Source organism: Panthera leo, chromosome C2 (genome assembly GCF_018350215.1).
Source record: "Panthera leo isolate Ple1 chromosome C2, P.leo_Ple1_pat1.1, whole genome shotgun sequence".
NCBI lineage: Eukaryota > Metazoa > Chordata > Mammalia > Carnivora > Felidae > Panthera > Panthera leo.
Genome location: NC_056687.1, coordinates 6,240,574 through 6,267,976, shown reverse-complemented (window position 1 = coordinate 6,267,976; position 27,403 = coordinate 6,240,574). Strand labels below are relative to the sequence as shown.

The 27,403-nt window shown below is 45.7% G+C and overlaps 2 protein-coding genes across 6 annotated transcripts in view; one reads left to right on the top strand and one right to left on the bottom strand.

The window, feature by feature from the left end:
• The window catches only part of LOC122229647 (guided entry of tail-anchored proteins factor 1), a 62,112-nt gene that overhangs the window by 18,973 nt on the left and 15,736 nt on the right, over nucleotides 1–27,403 (top strand). The gene's annotated exons all lie outside the window — the stretch shown is intronic.
• LCA5L (lebercilin LCA5 like) overlaps nucleotides 1,552–27,403 on the bottom strand; it is a 48,205-nt gene continuing 22,353 nt past the window's right edge. For 4 of the 5 annotated variants that reach the window (XM_042954961.1, XM_042954960.1, XM_042954962.1 and 1 more), the window contains 6 exons: nucleotides 26,167–26,681; nucleotides 24,087–24,224; nucleotides 10,469–10,550; nucleotides 8,409–8,512; nucleotides 8,092–8,209; nucleotides 1,552–2,269 (listed from right to left, as the gene is read on the bottom strand). In XM_042954961.1, the coding sequence (XP_042810895.1) occupies nucleotides 1,578–2,269; nucleotides 8,092–8,209; nucleotides 8,409–8,512; nucleotides 10,469–10,550; nucleotides 24,087–24,224; nucleotides 26,167–26,681 (1,649 nt within the window). In that variant the 3' untranslated portion in view covers nucleotides 1,552–1,577. Of the gene's footprint in view, nucleotides 2,270–8,091; nucleotides 8,210–8,408; nucleotides 8,513–10,468; nucleotides 10,551–11,966; nucleotides 12,216–24,086; nucleotides 24,225–26,166; nucleotides 26,682–27,403 lie in introns of those variants that run through there. The other variant, XM_042954964.1, reaches the window with a different exon arrangement.

The window sequence follows — 27,403 nt, the reverse complement described above, 5'->3', positions numbered from 1 at the left end:
TTAACTGACTGGGCCACCCGGGTGCTCCTATGCATAATTTTTTAAAAAGTTGAGATGACCAGAAAGCAACAGTCCTGGATTATATTTTTATTAAGTAGTTCCCTACAGAAGCACTTTCGGATGGCTCTGATTTATGTTTTGATTTATGCTGTTGTTGTGGGTAGGCATAAGAAAAGACCCCTTGAAAACTTCGACATCTGCTACAAGGCAAGTAGATGTTATAACATGGAATATTACTCCGTACACCATTTTTAAGAATCCTTTTAGTAAATTTCCCAGAATTCGGGGCCAGGCATTTATGTCAATTGACCTGCATTTGCGAATCTCCCTTTACAAGCCTGGGAGAGGGCTCGTTCTCCCTCTGCCTCCGTTCTCCCCTTCCTACTCTGTTCCCCAGGGTAGTTTTCCTAACGGTCAAACGCATGGCAGTTACAATATTTATCTCATCTTTGGTTTTAAAAACAATGGTTTTCCACCATGGCTTTCACTCTCTTTTAAAAGTCTTATTTTACTATTCTCAATTTTTTTAAGTGTTATCACACTCTAACCCAGTACACGTCTTTGGAAATAGCACGGTCTCCGTTATCAAGAAGTGGCCCTTAAAAATCAATGCAGGTAAGTAAGCTACTTAGCACTGGGAGTCCAGCCCCCATCTTGTCCCCACAGGAGATGCTGTCAGTATCCTGAATCTGTTAGGACAGAGCGGCTGGCTGGAGTGGACAATGATTAGGCCCATATGCTCGTTCAGAACAAGATTAACAGAATACAGGTCAAGGTGCGTGTGTGCAACCAGTAGAAATAAAAAGAGTGAATCTCAGGTGTACATGAGGAAAGTCACCACAAAGGCCTGGTTAACCGAATAGGAGAGCACTCAAAAATAATCTTCATGAAACCAAGCTTGGTAATCACTGTGCCTTTTTTTTTTTTTAAATAGAGTCTTCTGATCATATTGTTCCCTTTCACAGCTGCTTCCATGTTTTTTAGTTAAAACACAGTGTGATTGCTGAGAACATTGTTATATATGAGACGTGTGTGTTCTTGGTGACTAACTTGGTCTTATGAGCCATCGAGGCCCGTAGAATATGAAAGCCATGTAATCAGTTTTCCAAAAGATAATGGACATGTTTCATTTGTAGAGAAAAAAAGATACAATTTTATATTTGAAATGTTTTCATTGGCTAATCACCATGGATATTTATTTATTTATTTATTTTTAAGTGTTTATTTGAGAGAAAGGGCAGGAACAGGGAAGCGGCAGAGAAAGGGAGACAGAGAATCCCAAGCAGGCTCTGCACTGTTAACGAGATGCCTGACGCAGGGCACGAACCCACAAGCCATGAGATCATGACCTGAGCCGAAATCAGGAGTCAGACGCTTAACCAACTAAGCCACCCAGGTGCCCCTGGATTTTTAGAATTAGATTATAATAAAACAAAACCTTACTTATCCAGTCAGTCTAAGTACTACAACACACACACACACACACACACACACACACACACACACACTAACGTTGTAAGATGGAAGGCAAGTAAGAATGAGAATATCAAATCAGAATGTTAGGATAAGGCTTCTATTTAAATAATTATTTTCCTTTTCCCTTCGGTGGGCGAAGACGACTTGGAGTTTACCACAGTTACTTTAGAATCTCCAAAAGCATTGCTGGCCGAGGCCTGACCGGGAGGCGGATGGTGTGCCTTGCCTTCTGCAGTCTCCTCGGCCCCCCTGGGGGCAGCCGTGCTGGTCGGGTCATGTTTAAAGGCACAGCCTGACCCGAACAGTTCCTCCATGAGACTGCTTTTCTTCTCGCTGAAGGTGTCTTTTGCTTTGGGTCGGGAAGACTTGCCAAAAGAGGGTTCGTACCCGCTCACAGAACGTTCTGGTTTCGGTCCCTCCGCGAGCCCGTGGGCCTTGCCTGCGCCGGCCGGCCCCCCTGACGCGGGCAGGCCCAGATGCAGGTTCTCGGTGGCTTCCGTGAACAAGTAATGCTTTCTCTGCCGGAAGGGTATTTTGACGTTTGCAGCTGCGTTTTTCTTGGGCCCCTCACCCTCGTCACTGACTTGCAGACTTCTGAACTCTTCCTTCACTGCGTCGTCTTCCCGCGTGTCCTCCCTGTCAGGGTGAGTCTCTTGAATTCTCTTTGGTGGCACTTCTTGTTCTTCGGGCACTAAAGTGGTTTTCTTCTCTTGATCTTCTTTTTTCTCCCTTTGTCTCTCAGGGTCCTCTGGAGGTGCTCGTACTTCCAAATGGTCCTCTTCCTTTGATAAATCTGTATGTGAGAAATAGTCTGTTTAGTGATCGTTATTATTTTATTTTTTTTTTTTTTAAATTTTTTTAACGTTTATTTATTTTTGAGACAGAGAGAGGACAGAGTATGAACGGGGGAGGGTCAGAGAGAGGGAGACACAGAATCGGAAGCAGGCTCCAGGCTCTGAGCTGTCAGCACAGAGCCCGACGTGGGGCTCGAACTCACGGACCGCGAGATCATGACCCGAGCCGAAGTGGCCGCCCAACCGACTGAGCCACCCAGGCGCCCCGATCGTTATTATTTTAAATGTGTAGTTATTATTTTTGAGAGAGAGAGATAGAGTATGGGGGGGCGGTGCAGACAGAGAGGGAAACACCAAATCCGAAGCAGGCTTCAGGCTCTGAGCTGTCAGCACAGGGCCCGACGCGGGGCTCGAACTCATGGACCACGAGATCATGACCTGGGCCGAAGTCGGACGCTCAACTGACTGAACCGCCCAGGTGCCCCGATACCTCAGCCTTTCTCAGGGAGAGATCCCCATTCTAAAATTCTTATACTTAGATGACTCTCACATAGAGTTCTGCAACTGAGATCTTTCTTTTAGTTTCTACACCACCAGGTTGACTTGCTCGTGAGACATACCCACCTGGAGACCCTGTGGGATCCTCAGAGTGGACAATTTCAAGACGGAACTCATCATCCCCATGCTGTGTGGGCTAACTTCCCCACCTGCCCCCACGGAGCTTCCCTACGTCCCCGTAGAATGGCTCTTATGGATGCACCTGCATCCACCTCTCACGTGCTCTGGCTTCCTGCTGGGTTGGGCTCATGGGAGGCACTGGCAGGAGACTGAAGGGCAGGTGGAAAATGGAATCTTCCTGTAGGCCCCGGGCGGAGCTGAAACGGACCGAGCTCTTCCTGCCACCATACTCTCGTTTAGTGGTTCTGTCGAATTTTCTCCCTTTGCACCTTGAGGCTCAGGGTGATGGCTCCGGCTGTTCCCGGCCCCGGGGTGCCTCCCCATCCGCGGCTGGTCTCCCCTGGCCTGTCCCGCGCCTCCAGAATCTTCTAACCCTCCTCTGTCCATCCCACCACGTGTGCTTCCTGTCTCCCGAAGACCCCAACACCTATCTCTCCCGTGTGTCCCTTCCCTTTACTGACTCCACGGATGGCATCAGCTCGCGGTCAGAACCCCAAGCCAGAAGCCAGAGACATGCTTGTCTCTTTCCCTCACCCCACTGCCAGTAGACCCCCCAGTGCCATAACCTTTTCCTCATAGGTTGTCCTCATGGTCCCCTTTGGCTTAACAGAACCGTTCAAGTTGTGGGACTAAATGAATTTGCCACCGCGAGGTAGTCAGCCACGTCACCTGCACTTTGGCAGAGACCCAAAGGCAGGCAGGGGAGTAGGGAAGCTTCGGCCGGAGAAAAGGAAGGGCTGCAGGCAGGCCCTGATGGGGGCGATAGGCCTGGAAGAGCCGTGGGCAGCTGGCAGTGGGGCCTCCTCACCGATCGATTAATCAGGGGGTACGGATTCGCCTTTGTCTGGTTGCCGCTAAGGGGACAGAAGAACCAAAAACCAGGGAGGCGGCACGTTATCCATCGAATCCTGGCCATTCTGGGCCAGCTGTTAGGGAAGTCCTCGCTTGGCTGCCTGGGTCGTTCCTAGAGGTGCCGTGTGACCGTCCAGCCGGCTGGCGTCCTGGGCTGCGGATTGTACCTGCCCGGCGGGAAAGGGTTTCCGGGGCCGGCCTGCTGCAGCCTGTGGGTCAGCTTCTACTTTTGTGTGTGGTCTGGCCATTTGCATCTTCAGTCTCTGGGGGTCATTGCCAGTTTTTACTAAACAGCGGCCCCAAAGCTGTTATGTTCCTGGTTATAAAGATAATATATCCTCCTGGAGAACAGTTTAAGCCAGCCAGGAAAGTATAAGGTATAAAGAAGAGGGCAAAAACCTCACCCCGGGTTCTTCCAGCAAGCGGTAGGCACTGTTAACCTTTTTTTTTCTTTTTGTAAAAAATTTTTTAATGTTTGTTTATATTTGAGAGAGAGCAAGAGAGAGAGACAGCATGAGCGGGGGAGGAGCAGAGAGAGAAAGAGGGAGACACAGAATCCGAAGCAGGCTCCAGGCTCTGAGCCATCAGTCCAGAGCCCGATGCTGGGCTCGAACCCACAAACTGTGAGATCAGACCGACTGAGCCACCCGGGCGCTCCTGTTTGGTGATCTTTAAATCCAGTGGGTTTCTATTTCAAGGTGGCACATGTAGCACACTTACTGACATCTCCCGACAGGCACATGAAAGGGACAACGAGAGGTGAGAAACCAAACGCATCCAACATTAGAACACAGGGGAAGGTGCTGATAACGAGTCTGAAATGCTCGGCTTTCCTAGGACATACCGGGTAAATAGATTTATGAACCCAAATTATGAAAGAAGAAGTAACATTTGCTAAGAAATTATCAGCGGATGTTCATCATTACCAGCTGGGTGTGGTACCAGTTAAAACAACGAGAGCATTTTTCACCCATCCAAGTGGGCAAGTGATTTCCAGGTTCGGTGAGAATACAGGGAAATTGGAACTTCCGGGTCCCCATTGGTGGGTGTGTCAATGGTACAGCGTTTTCTGGATGGCGACATGGTCAACAACTTGGCTTCTAGGACCGAACGCGATAAACACACACCCAGGATGTGTACTGCGGCACGGTTTGGTCATGGCGAAGCGTCCCAGGTGTCTGTCGAGGGGTCACGGTTACAGAAACCATAGCACGTGCCGTCGAGGGGGTTCCGGGCGGTGGTTACAGAGAATGGGCTGCGTACACGTGAGCTGACGGGGAAGGACGTTCACAGTGTGTTGTTAATGAAAAAGCCACTTGAAGGCGAACTTCCCCGGTCCTTCCCCGGGCACTCGGGAGGCCCTGCCCTCTGCCTCCCGAGGACGGGCCGCCCATTTGGGACGGACAATGGGACAGTGGCACGCGTGCACAGAGTTGGAGGATTTTCTCGCATGAACACACTGAGAAATAAAATTACTCATTTTGATCCAGGGAACTAGGAATTCTAGCAAGAGAAGTTGTTTCAAGAATTCGTGGTGAGGGAAGAAGCCAGCAGACTCTAGTTAATTCTAAATGACTGTTAGCTGTGCCCTGTGGTACTTGATGCAGATGTGGACGAGTTGGGGGAGACTGCTCATTTTGCGCCTCTGCTGTTCCCAGCCCTGGTCTGTCACCTTCCCTCCTGGCTGGGGTGGGAGGCTCCTCCCGGCTGCACGGCAGCCCACGGAGGCGGGTCTGGTCCCTCCTTGACTCGAATCCTGGCATGGCTCCCCGTCTCCCCGCCCCGGAGAGAAGGCCCGTGTGCCCAGCATGCTACAAAGCTGTACCACATCTGGCCTCCCTTCCCCTCTCCTCGGCTCCCCCCGCCCCCACCCCGTGACATCTGTCCTCCGGGCCATGGGGTCTTGGCCTGGAATGCTCTTCTCGGGGGTCCGCGTGGCTGGCCCCTTCCCCCCGCCCCACCGCAGCTGCCCTTCCCTATCCTCTTCTGTTCCACTTGTCTTCCCACCCTCACTTCACGCCCTCAACCTACTGCACACCTTACTTGTTTTACACAGTGTCTGTCTGTCTGCGCTGGAGCGGACACATGTGCGGGCAGGGCGGTTTGTCTTCATCGCTGTACCCCCAGTGCCCAGGGCAGTACCCAGGGCACAGTATATGCTCAATGGACATTTGTCAAATGAACGGATGAAGTTTCTAGGAGAATACGAATTACAAACAGACTAAAGGACAAGCGGAAAACTTAGACCAGTGACCCCAGGAGGAAGTGAAAATGGAGTTGTTGGCTTCTGCCCACTGCACCAGACACGGTGGCTTTACAGGTGAGTCGTGCCAAGCCTTTGTGTTATTGAAACGTGTTCTAGGGGCGCCTGGGTGGCTCAGTCAGTCAAGCGTCCAACTTCAGCTCAGGTCATGATCTCACAGTTCATGAACTCGAGCCTTGCGTCAGGCTCTGTGCTGACGCCTCGGCCTGGAACCTGTTTTGGATTCTGTGTCTCCCTCTCTCTGCCCCTCTCCCAATCATGCTGTCTCTCTCTCAAAAATAAATAAACATTAAAAAAAAAAAAAAAGAAACATTCTAAAGCCAGTCTGGCCCCACACCAAAGGTGTGGCCCCTCCAGAGCCTCTCCTGAAGCCCCCCACTCTGCCGAGGGGGAGCAGGTGACCCGGGGCCCTGGGGGACAGTTCTCTCACGGCGATTGTGCTCACCCGGCCGTGAGGGACTCCGCATTCCCCTGCAGCAATAATGTGGCATGCACGCAGTGGGGCAGTGCCTTTAAAATTCAGGAGGGAAATCATCTCCAGCCTAGAAGTTTCTTTCTAGCCAGTTATTAATCAGGTACGAGGGCAGAATCACGTCTCCAGGTGAAGGTAAACACATTTCCCCCACATGCACCCATTCCCAAGATGTGGCTCCCAGAGATGATGGCACTGGCCAAGGAGGAGGAGGATGTGGTTTAGGAATAAGACCTAGCAGAGGAGGGGGTGACAGGAGCCTGCAGGGGAAGGGAGGTCCCAGCACGATAGCTGCGCGCCAGAGGCAGAGGGCGACCAGCCCGGATGCAGAGAGGCTGAAGCATCAAGGGCTGGTGTCACCGGGGTCCCTGCTCTGCAAAGCTCCCGGGCCCCCGATGTCCTCGGCCCGTCCTGCCCGTGGCCCGATGAAGGTGCTGCCCTCTCCATCGTGAGTGGCAGCCTGGGTTGGCTGGGGACTCTCATTCCACCCCCCAGGAGCATTCTGCTGGGACCTCCCCCCAGGAGCTGGAGGTGAGTGTGCTGATCTTAGCACAGGGAATTCGGACTGGCCCTGTCGCGGAGTGTAGATGCCACGGCTCCGGTGCTCCCCAGCCTCCCAGGGAGCTGCGTGGCCTCCTCGGTGCTCCCGGAGGAGCATCCTGGGAGGCTGAAGCCAGTCTGTGCATCTTCTCCTGGAGTCTTCACGTCAAGTCTTCGTTAGCGGGAGTGTCGCCCTCTACGCAGCTGGGTTTGGGTTTGCTACTCAGTTTGTCAGAATGGGACATACTGTTTAAAGATGTGTACGAGGACAGGACATGGGGAGGAACAGCAAGGGAGTGACCGGCAGCAAACTGAAGATGTTGGTTGTTTTCTGGTGGGCGGGGGGCGGGGAAGTGCTTTAGGAAGGGCCCACGCGTGTTCTGGGCAACACTAACGTCCTAGCTCTTTTTAAATTAAAAAAAAATTTTTTTTATTTTGGAGAGAGCGAGTAGGGGAGGGCGGCAGAAGGGGAGAGAGAGAAAGAATCTCAACAGGCTCCATGCTCAGCACGGACCCCGACGTGGGGCTCCATCCCACGACCCCAGGATCATGACCGTAGCTGAAATCAGGAGTTGGATGCTCGACCGACAGAGACGCCCAGGTGCCCCCAAATGACCTAGTTCTTAAGCAGGAGAATGGCCACACAGGTGTTCATTTCATAATAATTCTTTATGTTGTATGATTTTTCCCCCCTAATTTTTGGGAAGGTGCACGCAGGGGAGGGGCAGAGAGAGGGGGACAGAGGATCCTAAGCAGGCTTTGCACTGACAGGCTGACAGCAGCGAGCCCGATGTGGGCCTCGAACTCACAAACTGCGAGATCATGACCTGAGCTGAATGAAGTCAGATGCTCAACTGACTGAGCCACCCAGGCACCCCTGTATGTATGTGTTTTATGTGTACTTTCACACACACACACACACACACACACACACACACACACCACACACACACTAATTCACACCTTAAAAAGATCAGGTAAGAGTAAAGGACACTTTTAAAAGCAGTTAAAATTACCTTCGTATTTTTTCTTGGACTCCTCTTGGTTTGGTAGTTTGCTGATACAGGGAGGAACCGCACAGGTCATTCCGGTGGATTTTTCTTTATGACCAATGTTTCCAGTTGTCTTTTTACCCTATAATTTAGGAAAGCAGCAAAAAAAAAAACAAAAAAAACAAAAAACAAAAAACACAAACATTTTTTTGGGTACAGATAGTTTTAAATTGTATTTTATTCACTGAATACAAATACTTTCTGTGTAGAGTAAGAGACTGTTCATAGTCTATTTTTGTAAAGATATGTTTAGACACTGCAAGAATTCAAATTTGTTGTACCTTAGTTGTCAAAGATGGGACATCTTCTGATTTTTGGGTTTCCTGGTGTTTCATGCTTGTAAACAAAAAACTTCTGTCTGCTTGTACGGATTTTGTTGAAGAAACTGCAGAACAGGTACATTATATGTAAGGAACATATTTTACGTGTGGGTGCAATATTGACTTTACAGAGAAAATAACACATTCGTTGTGTAAAACAAAGTATACCAGGTATTAAAATTTTTTCTTCCAATATATGTTTAACATTTGCCAGTTTCCTTTCTTCCCTATCATTTTGCCTGTTTTGTCTTGTTTTGGGGCCACCAAGGTTGCACGAATCAAAGTGTTAGGCTCCAGAGCGAGGAGGCTTTAGGCTAGGTCCACGTTGCTCTGGGAGGACACGCTGTCCCCGCCACAGACACACAGTCGTGAGGGAGTAAGTCACAGGGACGTCCTGCGTCAGGGCTCTTGGTAACCAGTGGTTAGATCGTCCACCGCTAAATCTATACCTCACTTTCCTCAAAAAGTGTTATCCCATGTAAATGGCCCCATGGCTGGTACGATCATCTCTGCTGGCTGTTGTTCTGGATTACACAGCAGAAGCAAACAAAGGAAGGCGAGAAAATGTCAAGGTTGTTGCCTTTATTTATGTATTTATTTAAAGCAGGCTGCACACCCAGGATGGAGCGCAGTGCAGGGCTTGAACTCATGACCTTGAGATGGCGACCTGAGCTGAGATCAAAAGTCAGGTGCTTAACCAGCGGAGCCACCCCGGTGCCCCTGAAATTACTGCCTTTAAAAGTGAGCACGTAGTGACTTTTTCTACCAAAACAGGGTGTTTCTATTCTACCTCTTCTGAGCCAAGCCTGATGCTGGCAGATCTGGGGGATAGCGGTGGGGGGGTGGGGGGAATAAGTACACCCCATCTTGAAGGAAAAGTACTACTCAGCAATGAAGAGGGACACACGGATGATGGCAGCAGCAGCATGGGCGAGTCTCCGAAGCATTAGGCTGGACACGAGAAGCCGACTGAATAGCACGTGCTGTGTGATCCCACCTACGGGAAACTTGAGAACAGGTAAACGAAGCTGCTGTGACAAGGGAAATAAATCAATGGTTGTCCCAGGGACAAGGACAGGGACTCGTGATGGCAGGGGGCGCGTGGGTGGCCTCCTGAGCAGGGAGAGGTTCTGCACTGACTGGTCAAAACCTGCTGAATTGCATACTTAAAATGGGTGCATTTTGGGGCATCTGGGAGGCTCAGTCAGTTGAATGTCCGACTCGGTTTCAGCTCAGGTCATGATCTCAGGTTTCGTGGGATCGAGCCCCACGGGCCCTGTGCTGGCAGTGCGGAGCCTGCTTGGGATTCTCTCTTTCTCTCTCTCCCCCCCTCTCCCTCCCTCCCTCACTCTCTCTCTGCCCCTCCCCTGCTTGGTCTGTCTCTCTAAAATATATATATAATATATATAAATATATATATATTTAATATATATAAATATATACAAATGTACAAATATAAAATATATAAAATAAATATATTAATAAAATAAATTATAAATTAATTATATAAATACATATAAACATATATTTAAAATATATATAATATAATATATATGTAATATATAATATATATTATATTGCAATATATATAATTATGATTATAATTATATATAATATAATATAATATATATTATATATAAATATATTCATAATTATATATACTATAATTATATAAAATATATATTATCTATATATATTAAAAAAAACCAAGCCACACGCTAAGAGATGCGCTTGGAAAGTTCGCTGCTTGCCAGACACTCTCCTCCAAGCCGGAAGGTGGCCCTCTCACTCCGCCTGCAGAAAGGGCACGCGGGACTGAGCAGAGGCTGGGAGGACCAGGGAGCACGTGCAGTCCCTCCTACCTGTTCCCCCATATCGCAGCTCATTGTTCTTCTGGAATCACAAAATGTTTCAATGCCTAATAAACTGATGTTTTTAAAATACCCATTATTTCCGTGATATAAAGTAGGAACATAGGACTACATACTTACAAGTAGATTTTGAGCAAAAATAAAGCGTACCTGTCGGATAATCTTTGTCATGTAAATGTTTAAGTATCCGATTCGCATAGATGTTCCTGATTTCAAGCTCTCGGTCCTTCTCCTAAAGAGAACCACAATACCAATCTCTCTATAAATACTTGCTTTTAGCAGCCTGGATTTCTTCTATAAAACACGTTGAGCAAGCTCAGCATTCTTTGAATAAACTCTGTAGATGCTGGCAGGAACAGAAATAGGCCATATCCTTCTAGATCATCCCTGACACCAAAAAGTACCTTGTAACAGAGCAGCAAACCATTGTGACGGGGACAGTACTGCTGAGGGGTTTGCAAGCCAGCTGCCCTCACTGCAGGTTCTGTCCCCCCGGGTCTGCGCCGTGAAGTTTGCTGGCTTTTCTCGTGGTCCAGGACAGCCACTAGCCACGCTGTGGTCTAAACTAATTAAAATGAAATGCACCGTTCAGTCCCCCGTGGCACTGCCCATATTTCCAGTGCTCAGGGTGGCCACATGACTGCACGGTGTGGTAGAACATTCCCACGTGGCACGAGGTTCGACGAGACAGGCCTGTGTTTCGACAGTACGAGTGCAGGGTGGGTAAAGCCTAGAACAAAGGCATCAGCTTTAAATGTCCAGCTTTAAATGTCAGGATTGACTTTTTAAAGTCTTGGCAAAACAGGGGCGCTGTGTGGCTCCGTCAGTTAAGTGCCCGACTTCGGCTCAGGTCGTGATCTCACGGCTCGTGAGTTTGAGCCCCGCGTCGGGCTCTGTGCTGACAGCTCGGAGCCTGGAGCCTGTTTCAGATTCCGTGTCTCCCCTCTCTTTCTGCCCCTCCCCTGCTCATGCTCTGTTTCTCTCAAAAATTAATAAACATTAAAAACTTTTTTTTTAAAGTCTTGACAAAAGTTTTGAAATCCTGGCTTGTTGAGGGGAAAAAAAAAAGATTTCATTAAGCACCAAACACTCCTCTTACACATGCACCAAGAGGCCAGCCTGTTAGACTCAAGACCACTGAGTTTTAGTCAAAACCACAGTCAAAAGGAGCGGGCACTGGTGCCTGGGTGCTTCAGCCAATTAAGCATCTGACTCTTGATTTCAGCTCAGGTCATGATCCCAGGGTCGTGAGATCGAGCCCCGTGTTGGGCTCTGCCCTGAGTTTGGGGCCTGCTTAGGACTCTCTCCCTCTGCCCCTCTCCCCCATCCCTTTAAAAACACAAAAACGGAGTGGGTATATATGAGTTAAGGCTGTCTTCTGTATGGTTAGACAGAAAGGGTCAGAGGAACGGGCCCAGAGAAGGAGGGTAGAGTTAGGAGGAAGGGAGAGAGAAAGAGAAATCAGATGGGGTTCTGGGCTCCCTGTGCCCCTCAGGGATATTAGGAAGGTGAAGAAACAAGTCTGAGGTTTGGAAAAGTCTCAGCGCAGGAGGCCTTGGTGTGGCCTGGGACATTCAAAGCCCGCGGTCAAGCCCCCCTTCAGCGTGGAGCCAGAGTAGTAATGCATTGCCAGTGGTAAGTTGAAAGGGCAGACACGCCATCCAGGCAAAGGGCCAAAGAGAGCACTTCACTCACTTCCACAAGGAGTGAGACCCAGAGAGGGGACGGGAGCAGAGGGAAGAGCGAGAGCCAGGGAGCCTGCTTCCGAGTCTTCAACGTTACTGACCCAGGTGATCCCACAGCACGGGCTCTGGGACCGACCGTCGAGCCAAGGATCCGATGGCACCTCAAGGCATTGGCATCGACAGACAACAAGCGAAGATGGCCGAGATCTGACCTACGGAGCAGAGGCCATGAGCGTCACCGGCCACGTTCAGTACATGCCACACAGGTCCCGGGCACCCCACTAGTTAGGACCAGTCACTCCTCAGACTAGGGCAAGAGGTTCCAGAGGGTCAGGGGACTCTTTCTCCTTTTACCAACAGGGTAACGGGTGTGCACCCCCTCTTAACGCTAGATGCTGTCTCCACCGAGAGACGCTGCAAGTCTCAGAGACAACCTAAAATGGGGCCAGTTTTGATTAGAACGGACTGAGACAAGCTTCTGCCTAGTCTCCGTGTCCATCCCTGTGCCCACCTCCAACTTGTGGGAACGGGGCTCATAAGGAAGTATGGTTCAGTTATGGAAACTAAAAATGTTACATATTTGTGCACATCTGAGTTGGAATGGGCAGGTTTTGTACTGATTTCATTTTTAATGTTTATTTATTTTGATGGAGCACGAGTGCATAAGTGAGGGAGGGGCAGAGAGAGAGACAGAGAGAGAGAGGGAGAGAGAGAATCCCAAGAGAATCTCTGCACTGATGTGCGGAGCCTGACTTGGGGCTCAATCTCACGGACCCATGAGATTATGACCTGAGCCGAAGTCCAACCCTTAAGCGACTGAGCCACCCAGGCGCCCCTGTACTTATTTTAATCATAAAATTAATTTACTGTCGGGGCACCTGGGTGGCTCAGTCGGTTAAGTGTCTGACTTCGGCTCAGGTCATGATCTCGCGGTTCGTGGGTTCGAGCCCCGCGTCGGGCTCTGTGCTGACAGCTCAGAGCCTGGAGCCTTCTTCCGATTCTGTGTCTCCCTCTCTCTCTGCTCCTCCCCTGCTCGCACTCTGTCTCTCTCTCCCTCTCAAAAATAAACATTAAAAAAATTTAAAAATTAATTTATTATCAGAGGTACATAAATGGATACAATATGAGAATATTAGCCTTTTCTAGAATTTCAGTTTCTAGGAGCAAAAATATCAGTATATTTCTCTTTTTCTTTCTTTTCTTGTAATAACACCTCACTTAGCAAGAAAGAACGGTAATGGTGACAGTTTATTACCTGAAGGTGGCCAAGTTTATCTGGATATTATGTTTTTTTTAATTTTTTAAAATGTTTATTTATTTTTGGCAGAGAGAGAGAGAGACAGAGCATAAATGGGGAGGGTCAGAGAGAGAGGGAGACACAGAATCTGAAACAGGCTCCAGGCTCTGAGCTGTCAGCACAGAGCCCGACACGGGGCTTGAACTCACGAACTGTGAGATCATGACCTGAGCCGAAGTCGGACACTCAACCGACTGAGCCACCCAGGCACTCCTGGATATTATGTTTAAGAAGAATATAGTGTAGAACATCTTAGAAAGTTTTTTTTTACCCCCGACTGGTTAAGACAAGAAAGATTTTGATGTTTAGAGGGGCAAGTGTTGATCGTCTGGAAAATCCAGTTACTTATTTTGATTCAGGCCGGTTCCTTGGAGGGTCTAGCATGTGCGTCAGCAGCAGAGAGCAGGAAGAAGGCAGATAAGAAATGCTGGCTGACGGGTGACAGGTGCAGGGCTGGCTGGGGGCAAAAGGGAAGGACAGTCCTCCCTCAGGCCTGGAACAAAGGTTCAAGTCTGGATGCTGTCCACAGACCTGGGTCCAAGATCAAAGACAACAGGTTCAGAACACAATCCAGGATACTTGTAGTTGAGGTCAGTCAGTTAATCAAGAGAAAAAGTACTGGGGCGCCTGGGTGGCTCAGTCGGTTAAGCGTCCGACTCTTGATTTTGGTACAGGTCATGATCTCGCGGTTCATGAGTTCGAGCCCCAACAGGGCTCTGCGCTGACAGTGTGGAACTTGCTTGGAATTCTCTCTGTCTGCCCTTCTGCTGGTGTGCAATAAATAAACATTAAAAAAAAAAAAAAAAACCAATAAGAAAAATCCACATGTAGGAATGCTCATGGCATGTTTGTGGAATATTCATAGGAAAGAGGACTCACCAGCTCCAAGGTTATCAGGTCAGAGTTCGGCGGAGGTTGGGTCATGGTGGGGAACCATGTTAAAAGAGCAGGGCAGATGGCTTCCAAAAGACAACAATGTCTACATAGACAGTGCCAGTTTGGCAGGGGTGAGCTTGTAGCCTGGATGTAGGGTAGAGTTGCAGTAGCTCATTTGGGAGCCGTGGAGGACTGATATTTATCCCTTTACTTTGGCCCATTTTCTGGAAAGAGAGCAGTGTCTAGAATTGGTGTTGGATGACTTCGAAAATGAGTTTCAGAGTACCAAAACAGAAACTTTGATCTTTGGGACCATGCCTTCCCGAGCTCAGGTGCTAGTGATTTATGTTAATGTGGCAGATTGCATTTTCTCAGAATTGCTTCAGCAGTATTTCCGGTCCCATATGCTCTTCCGGAAACTTGTGACTCCCCATGAAGAGGTAGAATCTATTGCTCCTCCCATGGTGCCGCCTTGACAAAGGGAATGGGGTGGAAGAGATGCTGTGTGACTGGTTCTCTTTCTGTCTGTATCTCCCCACTCTGCTCCTTGGAACCTGGCTGCCATGTTGTGAGGAAGCCCACACCACATGGGGAGGCCACATGTGGGCGGTTCTGGCCAACACCCCAGTTGCCGTCTCAGCTGTTGGTTGACACCAACTGCAGACATACGTGCGAGACTTTAGAGCACTCCAGCCCCAGCCTTTGAACCACCTTAGCTGATGTCAAGAGTGGCGGAGATGGGCTAACCCCTGCCAGATTGTGGATTCGTGAGCAAAATTAATATTGTCATTTCTTTTTTTTCTTCTTCTTTTTTTGAAGTAGGCTTCATGCCTAGCACAGAACCCAGTGTGGGGCTTGAAGCCAGCACCCCAAGATCAACACCTGAGCTGAGATTAAGAGTTAGATGCTTAACTGACTGAGCCACCCAGGTGCCCCCCAGTATTGTCATTTTTTTTTTTTTAATTTTTTAACGTTTAACAGAGCATGAACAGGGAAGGGGCAGAGAGAGAGGGAGACACAGAATCCAGACTCTGAGCTGTCAGCACAGAGCCCAACACAGGGCTCGAACTCAAACCGCAAGATCATGACCTGAGCCAAAGTCGGACGCTTCACCAACTAAGCCACCCAGGCGCCCTAGTATTGTCATTTCTTTTTTTTTTTTTTTTTTTTTTAACGTTTTATTTATTTTTGAGACAGGGAGAGACAGAGCATGAACAGGGGAGGGTCAGAGAGAGAGGGAGACACAGAATCTGAAACAGGATCCAGGTTCTGAGCAGTCAGCACAGAGCCCGATGCGGGGCTCGAACTCACGGACAGTGAGATCGTGACCTGAGCCCAAGTCAGAAGCTTAACCGACTGAGCCACACAGGCGCCCCAGTATTGTCATTTCTTAAGCCACTAGGTTGTGGAGTAATATCTTATGCAGCCATAGTGATTGGAACAGTCAGGTTACTAACACATCCTTAAAGGTTCCATCCCTTTATTCCTTGGGTCAGTACCCGGGATGACCATGAAGTATAAAAGTCTATCTTATTTTTCCTGCTGAAACAGGACTGTAAGGGGGTAGGAGTATATCCTGAATGAGGAAGAAATTATAGGTGATAGGCCATGGGTTGAATGATTTGCATTATGGGAAATGATCCAGTAGATTGTTTTAAATTCTTTTGTATAGCACACTCCCTCGGCATCTTCTTTTCCTTCATGTGTTTTTCATCTGTCTTCTGGCTCTGTTTTGGGGAGATTTCCTCAATATCCCTAGATTTTCCTTATCTGCCAGCTCTTTTACTGAATTTTGTATGATGGAATTATCTTTTTAAATTTTCACTTACTGTTTTCTGATTTTTTTCCCATTTTCGTAACATTCTTATTTTATGGGCACACAGTATCGTCTCTTCTGCATATTAAACTAAGCCTACAGGGTGGGCTGGTCTGCTTGTCATTCTTGTTCTTTCTTCACGATGCTGGAGCCTGGATTATTTTATTAACGTACTGTTTTGTGTGGATATTCATTTCTGTAGTTAGGCTTCTTTCCTGAACGGAAAGGCTGGCTCTGGGTAAATCAGTGGGACTTGCCAACTGCCAGGTTTCACTCTGAGGGGAGTCATTTTGACTAAGTGCCTCCCATATTCCAGAATTTCCCCTTGGAAGGGCATTACCTGGGATACTGGCATTTACCCCAGGTGTCCCAGCCCCATTTCTTCTCAAGTCTTTCATTCACAGCCTTTCTGCCTGATGGAAAATGCTGGACTCTGATGCTGTGAGTCCTGTTGAGAGGGCAGTCAGGTGAGATTGATGACCCAGTCCCCTGTGCTCAAGTGTCTCTTGCTCCTGTGTTCCCCGGGGCAAATGCTTCTCCAAGCACCTCATGCTGTGGCTTCTTCTGCTCTGTGACACCCATAGAGATGCTTCCACCTGTTTTCTGTCTTCAACAAATGTCCCCAAATCTCTACTGTTGGCTGGTGACTTTCCCCAGCTCTTTGCTTCTGTGGGTCCACTTTCTGTCCTTCACCGATCACTTCTGTGGGGTTCTGACGGGAGGGAAGTTACAGAGAGTCTGTCATCACCAACGATTGAGGCCAGAGCGAACAAGGTCCTTCTCAGGCCAAACCAGAGTCCCTGTCTGTCTGCTGGTGAATGTGGTGTAAGGCACCCACACCGGGAGATTCTGATTTCATGGATATGGGTGTGGCTGGGGCAGTGGAGTGTTCAAAGCTCCCCAGATGATCAACGTGTGGCCACCTTTGAGGACCACGGTTTCAACCAAATGTGAAGACAGCTGCCCCAAGGCTCCGCTCCTGCTGTCCACTTGTATTGATTCTGAGCTTGGGGTTTCTCTCCCTGTTCCTGTTAAGTCACCAGCAATTGTTTTGCACTGTTATTTAGGTTGTGATTATTGGTGTCTGGTTTCTCGATCAATCCGAAACATTGTTTTTGATCTTTTTATCTTCCAGAAATTCTTTGGAAGTTCTGGTACGATCATGGTATCCTTTCTGGAGTTATGGGTTATTGCTTTAAAATATGTTGTGTGTCATTTCCATGGGGTTGTGGCAGGAAGAGATGAAAAATGTGTATTTAGCTCGTCTTCTTGACCTGGTTCAACTCTTTAGGGCATAAAATATGTAACTTTTCTTATTTTTCCCTTTGAAAGGATTTTATTATTAAAAATGTCAAACATACACAAACGTAGAGAAAATAGTACAGTGAATCTCCATGAACCAGTGAGCCAGCTTCACTAATGAACAACTCCTACCCTGTCTGTCTCTCTCTACACACTGCCCTCTGATCCCGTTCCCCAGCTATGAATTATTTTGAGGCAAATCCTAGACAACATAAATTTAATCTGTAAGTATTTCACTATGTATTTATAGGAGACAATGGCATCCCTTTTAAAACCTAACCACAGTATGAACATTTCACCTACCAAAAAAAAAAAAATAATAATAATCCCTTAATATAAACATCCAGTTTGTTTCACATTTTTCCAACTAATAATTTTTAAATATTTCATCTATTTATTTATTATTTTTTAAATGTTTATTTATTTTTGAGAGAGAGAGACAGAGCACGAGCAGGGGAGGCTAAGAGAGAGATGGAATCCGAAGCAGGCTCCAGGCTCTGAGCTGTTAGGCACAGAGCCTGACGACGGGCTCAAACTCACGCACTCTTGAGATCATGACCTGAGCCGAAGTCAGATGCCCAACTGACTGAGCCACTTAGGCGCCCCATAAAGTGTTTATTTATTTCTGAGAGAGAGAGAGAGAGAGAGAGAGAGAGAGAGTGTGAGTGGGGGAGGGGCAAAGAGAGAGGGGAACAGAGTGGAGAGGGCTCCGTGCTGACAGCAGGAAGCTCCATGCAGGTCTCAAATTCACAAACCAGGAGATCATGACCTGAGCTGAAGTCGGACGCTCAACCGACTGAGCCACCCAGGGGCCCCTGTCCTATAATTTTTTTTTTAAGTTTGCTTGAATCAGAATCCAAACAAGGTTCAAAACATTGAGATTAATAGGTCTCTTAGTCTTTAAAAAACCTTGTTTGTATACAGTTTTCTTGATATTATTCAGGTACCATATAATTTTCCCTTTCAAATTGTACAATCCAGTGGGTTTTCTATTTTTTTTTTTTTTTATTGTGGTAAAATGCACAGAACATAAAATTCACCATTTTAATCGTTTTAAGTGCCCAGGTCAATGGCATTAAGTACACTGTCATGCAACCATACCCACTGATCACCTCCAGTGATCTCCCCGGAACTTTTATTGTTTTTAATTTTTTTTTTATCTCCCTGGAACTTTTATTTAAACTGAAACACTATCCCCATGAAACACTGACTCCCATTTTCCTTCTCCCAGCTCCTGGCAACCACCACTACACTCTGTCGTTATGATTTTGACTGTAAACTAGAATAATACAGGATTCGTCTTTTTGTGACTGGCTTATTTCATTTAGCATAATGTTCTGGAGGTTCATCCATGTTGTAGCAGGTGTCAGAATTTCCTTCCTTTTTAAGCTGAATAATACTTCATGTGTGTGTGTGTGTATATACACACACATTATATTTATCCACTCCCCTGTTGACGGTCACTCGGGTACCTTCCACATTTTAGCGATTGTAAATAATGCTGCTGTGACCGTGGGGGGACGAATATCTCTTCAAGACCCTGCTTTCCATTCTCTTGGGTATAGACCTAGTGGAATTGTGGGATCATACACATTTTTCATTTTTTGAGGAACCTCCATACTGTTTTCTATAGTGGCTGTACCATTTTACATTCCCACCAATGGTGCCCAAGGGTTCCAATTTTAACACATTCTTCTCAATACTTTTCTTCCTTCCTTTTCTTCTTCTTCTTTTCTCTTTCTTTTTCTTTCTTTCTTCCTTTCTTTCTTTCTTTTTCTTTCTTGTTATTATTATTTTATAGTAGCCATCCTAATGACTGTGAGGTGGTATTTCCTCACAGTTTTGATTTGCATTTTCCCAGCATTTCAGTTGAGCATCTTTTCACATGCTTATTGGCCATTTGTAGTTCTTCTTTGGAGAAATGCTTAAGTCCTTTGCCCATTTTTGAACTGGGTTGTTTGGGTTTTTTTAGTTGTTGAGGGTTTCTCATAATCTCTTTTACTCTATAAATTCCTCCCTCATCTCTTTTGCTTTGATTCGCTATTTGTTTGCTGTAGAAACTGGGTTGTTTGTGCTGTAGAGTTTCAGATGGCCTGATGTTGCTGACTGCATGCCTGAGGTATTACCGTGTTCCGCTGCCCCTATATTTCTTTTCGATCTAAATGTTTGACCACCGGGTGCCTGGCCGGCTCAGTTGGTAGAGTGTGCAACTCTTGATCTTGGGGTTGTGAGTTCCAGCCCCGTGCTGGGTGTAGAGATGACTTAAGAAAAATAATCTTGAAAACAGATATTGGATCACACCTGGGTATGATTTTTTGGGCAAGAACCCACTGTAGGTGGTGGTGTGTATGTCAGTTAGCAAGTACATAGTGTCTGATGGCTTCTCTTGTCATGCTACGAGCCACCGACAACTTGGATCCCCTAACTCACTGGGACTTCCAGAACAGTGGTACTCTAATCCTCTCCTTCCTTTTTCGGTAATTGGAATGCTCTTATAAGGAGGCTCTTCCCTCCTCACAAACTATTTGGTCGCTCTGAGAATAGGAAAGGTAGAAAGAATTGTTTCTTTGCCTTTATTTACCAGTCTTCGAAATAGTGTGCTGGTATCTTAGTATTCTCTAAAGGTGACTAATCACTGAGGTGTTTTGTTTTGTTTTTTAAAGTATCATTATGGACATTTGGATGTCTATATATTTGATGAGATTCAATCCACGGAGTTACTTCACTGATCCTCAGATTACCCCATCTTTGGCCAATAAGAACCAATCTTAGATGGCTCCTGATATTACACTATTAGTTCTCTGTAGTTTCCTTGCTTTTGTAGGACAGTATGTCCCAGGCTCATGCAGTATATTTCATGTTCCAGACCTGAGATTTTTTTTTTTTTTTTTTAAGGTGCCTTGGTTCTTTTTAGTGTGGTATGGAATTTGAAGACCATAATCTGGGCACTAGGGCTATTCAATGTTAATGGGCTGGTCATATTAGAATATATGTATTTATTTTTAGTTCTGGAGGCTGGGAAGGCCAAGATCAAGGTGCTGGCAGGCTGGCAGATTTAGTTCTGGGAGGGCCTTCTTTCTTTTTTAGATTTTATTTTTGAGTAATCTCTACACCCACCATGGGACTCAAACTTACAACCCTGAAATCAAGAGTCACACGCTCTACCAAAAACTGAGCCAGCCAGGCGCCCCATTGTATTTATTTTTAAATTAAAAAAAAAAAAATATTTTTGAGTCAGAGACAGAGACAGAGACAGAGCATGAGTGGGGGAGGGGCAGAGGGAGGGAGACACAGAATCCCAACAAAGCAGGCTCCAGGCTCTGAGCTGTCATCACAGAGCCCGACGTGGGGCTCGAACCTACAAACCATGAGATCATGACCTGAGCCGAAGTTGGACGCTTCATCAACTGAGCTACCCAGGCACCCCTATTTATTTTTAAAGATAAATTATATCATAAATGCATACTTTCACTTCAGTTCACAAACAAGACTAGGATTTTTTAAAAATGTTTATTTATTTATTTTGGGAGAGAGATTGAGCAGTGGAGGGGCAGGGAGAGAGGGAGACAGAAATCCCAAGCAGGCTTCGCATTGTCAGTGCAGAGCCCAACATTGGGCTTAAATCCACAAACCGTGAAATCGTGACCCAAGCCGAAATCAGGAGTCAGATGCTTAACCAACTGAGCCCCCCAGGTGGTCCCCCAGGACTACAGGATTTTTATTGACCTCATTTTACTTCTGTATTTTCTTTCTTCCATCCCCAAATCCTAGTTCTCAATGACACCAACATAATTCATCGTGTGTTTCATCCCATAGGATAAACACAACAGCTTCAAAATAACCATGCCCACACTATAATCAAGAATGTATTTCACTAGGCACATGCGGTGAAATTAACAAGTTTTAAGTCTCTTGGAATGGTGTCTCTGACAATTTTGCTGCCACTGGAATTTACAGTGGGTTGTTTTCATTTGATTTTTGATTTTTAGGGAATGCTTTTCCATTTTTCCTTTTGCATTTCATTCTGCTTCATAATTATGCAAGCCATTTGGTGATTCCACAATTTGATATGGTTCTAAAATCAAATCTACCAAAAAGATATTCAAGGAGAGGCACCTGGGTGGCTCAGTCAGTTAAGCATCTGACTTTGGCTCAGTTCATGATTTCACGGTTTGTGAGTTCAAGCCCTGCATCGGGCTCTGTGCTGAAAGGGCAGAGCCCACGTTGGGTCCTCTGTCTCCCTCTCTCTCTGCCCTTCCTTTGCTCTCTCTCTCACTCAAAAATAAATGTTAAAAAAAAAAAAAAGATATTCAAGGAAATCTAGGTTCTACAATCACCCCTTCTGATCTGTTATCTCCCTACTTCCGTTGTTACCCCACTATTCCTTTTCTTTTAAAAACATAAATAAAAATGTGGATATATTTGTATTCCTTCTGTTTTTTAATTTAACTTTATTTTTTACTTTTAAAAATTTACATCCAAATTAGTATATAGTGAAGCAATGATTTCAGTAGATTCCTTAATGCCCCTTACCCATTTAGCCCATCCCCCCTCCCACAACCCCTCCAGCAACCCTGTTTGTTCTCCATATTTTGTTTTGTCCCCCTCCGTGTTTTTATATTATTTTTGTTTCCCTTCCCTTACGTTCATCTGTTTTGTCTCTTAAAGTCCTCATATGAGTGAAGTCATATGTTTTTTAAATTTTTTAAATGTTTCTTTAATTTTGAGAGAGACAGAGCACGAGCAGGGGAGGGGCAGAGAGAGGGGCAGAGAGAGCCCAGACATAGGGCTCGAATCCACAAACCGCGAGATCGTGACCTGAGCCAAAGTCAGCCGCTTAACCGACTGAGCCACACAGGTGCCCCAATAAATAAATGCTATAAAAAATTTTTAAATGTGCTTTAAAGATAAGAATTAAAAATATTTATTTTTTTCAGACTTTTGCTATCTTTCTGCCTTCAAGATTTCTAAAATGGCCAACAAGTTGGAAAAAAACTAGATAAACACTTAAGAAATACAGCTCTTTCAAGCCTCAACTAGCAAATCTTAAGTTTGATTCTTTAAGACAAGAATCTTTAACTTTTTTATGACAAGTAGAGAATTCAGATTTCCCAGGAGCCTGGAGAGCACTCAGAGGCAGGGAAAGGATATTAGGAGAGAAAGCTGGGGGGGTGGGGAGGTGGAGAGAAAGTTGGATGTAAATTTTCCCTTTGCAAAGCAGGAAGAGAGTTCGGTTTCTTTCTTCCCTAGAGTCTCAGGTAACTTCAGAGAGAAAAGTATGCCAGAAAATGGGTGTGGCCATAGCAACTAGCTTAGAAATCTAACAGAAGAGTCTTCAAGAACCACTGGTCAAGGCAAACACACCCACATAGATGGAGACACTATCAAAGAATTTTAAAATAAAGTTTGTGCTTTCATATGCAATGATATGCATATAAATACTATGCAATCATTAAAACACAATTTTGAAAGGGGAAATGCTATTTTAATACTTAATGAAATACTTAATGAAAAAGAAGATGCAAAATTCTATATGCAGTAAGATCCAAATTTATTTACAAAAAAAAAAAAAAAAGTAAATATACCTCTATACATTTCTGTGCATCTGTAGAAAGGAATGGGGACTCTTTACATTATAATATGGTAATCTCTAGGATATATGGATAAGTGAAAACAGGAAGACAGAGGAAACAGGAGGAATTTAAAAACAGGAGGAATAAAGGAGCACCTGGGTGGCTCAGTCAGTTAAGCATCTGGCTCAGGTCATGATCTTGCAGTTCCTGAGTTCGAGCCCCGTGTTGGGCTCTATGCTGATAGCTCAGAGCCTGGAGCCTGCTTTGGATTCTGTGTCTCCCTCTCTCTCTGCCCCTCCCATGCTCATGCTCTGTCTCTCTCTCTCAATAATAAATAAATGTTAAAAACACTTTAAATAAAATGTTTATTTATTTTTGAGAGAGAGAGAGAGACAGAGGGTGAGCAAGGGAGGGGCAGACAGAGAGGGAGACACAGAATCCGAAGCAGGCTGCAGGCTCCGAGCTGTCAGCACAGAGCCTGACACAGACTTGAACTCACAAATGGTGAGATCACGACCTGAGCTGAAGTCGGCCACTTAACCGACTGAGCCACCCACGTGCCCCTAAAGCACACTTTAAAAGACAGTTTTGCAAGCATTTCCAAGTAGATTTTATTTATTATTTTAATGTTTCTTTTTATTTTGAGATAGTGTGAGCAGGGGAGGGGCAGAGAGAGAGGGTAAGAGAGAGAGAATCCCAAGCAGGTCCGTGCTTAGCATGGAGCCTGCTAAACATGGAGCCTGACACTGGGCTTGATCTCACAACTATTAGATCGTGACCTGAGCCAAAATCAAGAGTTGGGCACTTAACCAACTGAACCAGCCAAGGCGCCCCAATTCAAGCACGCCTTAAAGTGAATTTGTGGGCCATTAAAATGACTCTAAATATTTTAATGATGTAATTTCCAAATTTGAAAACTTAGTTTGGCTTCCATTAAGATGGTAACGAAATACAGTAATATTAATTCATGGGATGAAGTGGGGGTGGAAACAGGAAGTTTTGTTAATGAAGACTGTAGAGCTTTAACTTCTAGTGACAGCACACGCTCACCAGGCTGTGAACCCACCCTGGTAGTTTCAGATCCTCTATCTGTTACAATGGTCTAGGGAAAAAGTTAATTTGAGAAAGATTCCCAAAGTTAAATAATTTAAAGAATAGCTCTGATATTTTGGGAAGCAGAACTGAACAAATTTTGTTACATTTTGCTTTAAAGAAGTACCTTAAGTTTTTGTTGAAGGCGTTTTATTTCCATTTGCAGAGTCTTTGTAGCTGCCTGGGCTGCTAACGTCTTCCGGTTCTCAGTGGCCAACTGCCGATTAAAGACTCTATTGTTCAGCCTCAACTGTTTTTCCAAGCTCTGAAAATAGTATATATTTTAACTCTTCTGTAACCAATGTAGTATTGTTAACAAAGTTCAACTGTAATGGAACTAATTGCATGTACAGTAAGTGCACAGTTTTAGCTTAATACAACTTCAGCGCATGGCCGGTGCAGGGGACATATGTTAGAGCTGAACATAACCACACGCACAAATACAAAAGCCGAAAAACCTACATATTGCAACTCTAGAGAATAAATATGTTTGGAACCCAATGATTTCACACCCCTGATTTTGATTAAAAACATAACCTTTGAACACTTCCTGAAAATTAATAAATATAACCAACGCCATGCTTTAAAACTCAACCCGGGTGGCTGTGCCAACTCCAAGACCTGCTAACGCCGCAGGTGCGCACCGGGCCCTGGCCCGCCTCGTCCGCCGGGGGGCGGGCCAGCAGGAGGGCAGCCGCGCATGCGTGAGTCTCGTCCCGTGAGTCTCGTCCCGGAAGCTCCCGCAGGGGTCACAGCCCCGCCCCTTCCCCCGGGATAAAGGAATTCCCTGTCAGGGATTCCCTCCCCAGGGATAAAGGAATTCTCAGACCAGGAGAGGTTGGGCAGCTGCAGGCCATCCGTGCCCAGGGCTCACTGGTGCGCGGGCACCTCCTCAGCAGTTTTTTTGCAGAACTCTTTGATCTGGACTTTGACAGAGGCTTGACCAAAAGGCCTTTTCTTTCCTTTTTTCTTTTTTCCCTTTAAGTGCATTTCCCCCCATATTAATATTAATACTCTGCCATTAAAGAAAAGTGGGCAATATGGTAAGCTGAAAGGATGAAATAATCAGTAAAAATCCCAGTCCCCAAAGTATTAACACTAAAGAAAAATACCGACATGTTTTGTTTGGCTCATCAACATTTTCTCCCCCAGCAAATGCCCTACAACCAACCAAATTTCTCACACAACCAAGTGCTTCTGATAAGAAAAGGGTTCTTGAATTCTTTTTGGTTTTGGTTACAGCTACAAAAAACATGAACTAATTCACATGTATACATAAAAAATAGGTAGGTGAGATACAACCACATTTACTTGACAGACGTGAGCTAACACGGGTCCGCTATTAACATAGGAGGCCAAATCATCGGACTTTTCTACATTATTTATGTGACTGAAAATGCGGCTGCTCGTCATTTTCTGTAGTTCACATATCCACTTCGTGGGAGGAAGTTCTCCTTGAAAATAGAGGACTTTTACCAAAGAAGAAATAAATAATAAGGAAGTGGATGAAATGAACTTGATATTTTCTTATTATTTCAAGTTTGTAAAAAATACTTGCCTCTCACCATCATTTAAATAATAAGGAATTACACAGTAACCTAATTTTATTTATGTTTATGTCCGTAGAGACCAAGAACTAACACACAGAAAATTCTCAGTATAATCAGGATGTTCCCCCAAATCATCCCTCATAGAGCAGTCTCCAAGACTTTGACACCCACGTGCTATTCTAGAAAGTCAGCCCATTCATTAGATGATTTTAATTCCTCCCCCCCCCCCCCCTCTGTTCCCAGGAGCATTCTCCGGGAAACACTTCTGTTTCCAGCCTACCAACAATGTCTCTGCGGTAGTGACTAGACAGCTGACCAGGGGGAGTGCAAGGAGAGGGGCTGGAGAGATGCGGGGGGCAGGCTTTTAGGGAAGTGGGTCTTTAATAAACAGATTCAAGGAGAAGAAGGTTGGCTTCTAAGAGGTTTCACACAACCCAACCCAACACCTTTCCAGCACATGAGCACAAACGAGCCTGGCCACAACAGAAGGGACATCCCCCCCTGCCCCCCCCCCCCCCCCCCATGGATGCCATCACGGGTGTGGCCTGTGAGCAAAGCAGCTGGGAATGCTTCACTGCACAGGGGCAAGTGTGACGCACGTGTACTCTGCATATCGTTCTTGGGACATTACAATTTCTAGGCCTCTGAAATACGGACCTGTATTTTTTTGTTGTTTGCCTCTGTTTTCGTTGTGAGGACAGACAATTTTTGAGTGAGTTCTTCCCTCTCTGCAAGATTTTTGTCTTCAGAAAGCCTCTGCAGCTCCTGCAAGGAGTCTTTAGTCTTCAGCAGCTCACTGTCGGTTTCTCGAAGTTTCCTGGATGCGCTTCTTTCCTTTTCCTGGGATTTCCTAAGTAGCTGCCTTAAGTTTTTGACTTCATTCTGATGTTTTACCATAATTTGAGGTAGATTGTTTTGTGAATTCTCATATTTCCCTATTGCTTTCAAGTGCCTAAGCTGAAGATGTTTCAAAAATTGGTTTTCTATGACCGTGGCTTCCAATTTCCGACGTATATCGCATAGTTCGTTTTTGAGCTCTTTAATCTTCTGGAGCCTTGCTGAGAGGATGCGATGAGTCATAGCGTCTCTTCTTTGGGCAATCACATTGTTCTGAGCATTTAAAAGTGGCGCATTCCGGTTGTGCTTTTTTCCAACTGAGATTTCCTTCTGGCCTGCGTGAGCAGATAATCCAGTTTGTTACTAGTCATATAGATAGACATATGCAGATTTGCGCATATGTGTTACCCCCACCTGCACCCCGCACACATACAAGGCGAACGAATATGTAATATAGACGTGCTTCAGGTAGGGACTTCATATATAGATCCCTCATTTCAGGTCAGTAGTCGTCTCTTTTACAGCTAGGGATCATGACTCATTTGTCTAAGGTCACAGAACCACAAAGTGGCATAGAATGGATGGAAAACCAGGCTTTCTTTGACTGTAAAACCTGTACATATTTCTATTATTAAAGTTCTATTAAAAACCACAATAATAGATAACATTTACTAAGGGCTTACCACATGTTAAGCATTGAACTAAATGCTATATGTAGATTATCTGATATAATCCTTCCAATAATATGTTATGAGGCAATTCGAGTGTAACATGAGAGAGCCCAGTGTTATATATGAATATCTCCTATATTCAAAAAGAGTCTTAGAAAGCCATTGAACCGCTTAGACTGTGTGTACGGATATTTCATTTCTCAGTAAATCCAACACAGCTAAGTTTTCCTGTTCCTTTGGGCTCTAAAGGAAGTAGTTAGTTGGCTTGTATTCAGAAGTCTATTTCAAACAAAACGTGTCTAAACAATGTCACATCAAGCTTATATAACTGAGTTGTGTCAAGTGTATGTGTAACGTCACTGCATTATTATCCCATTTTAAAGATG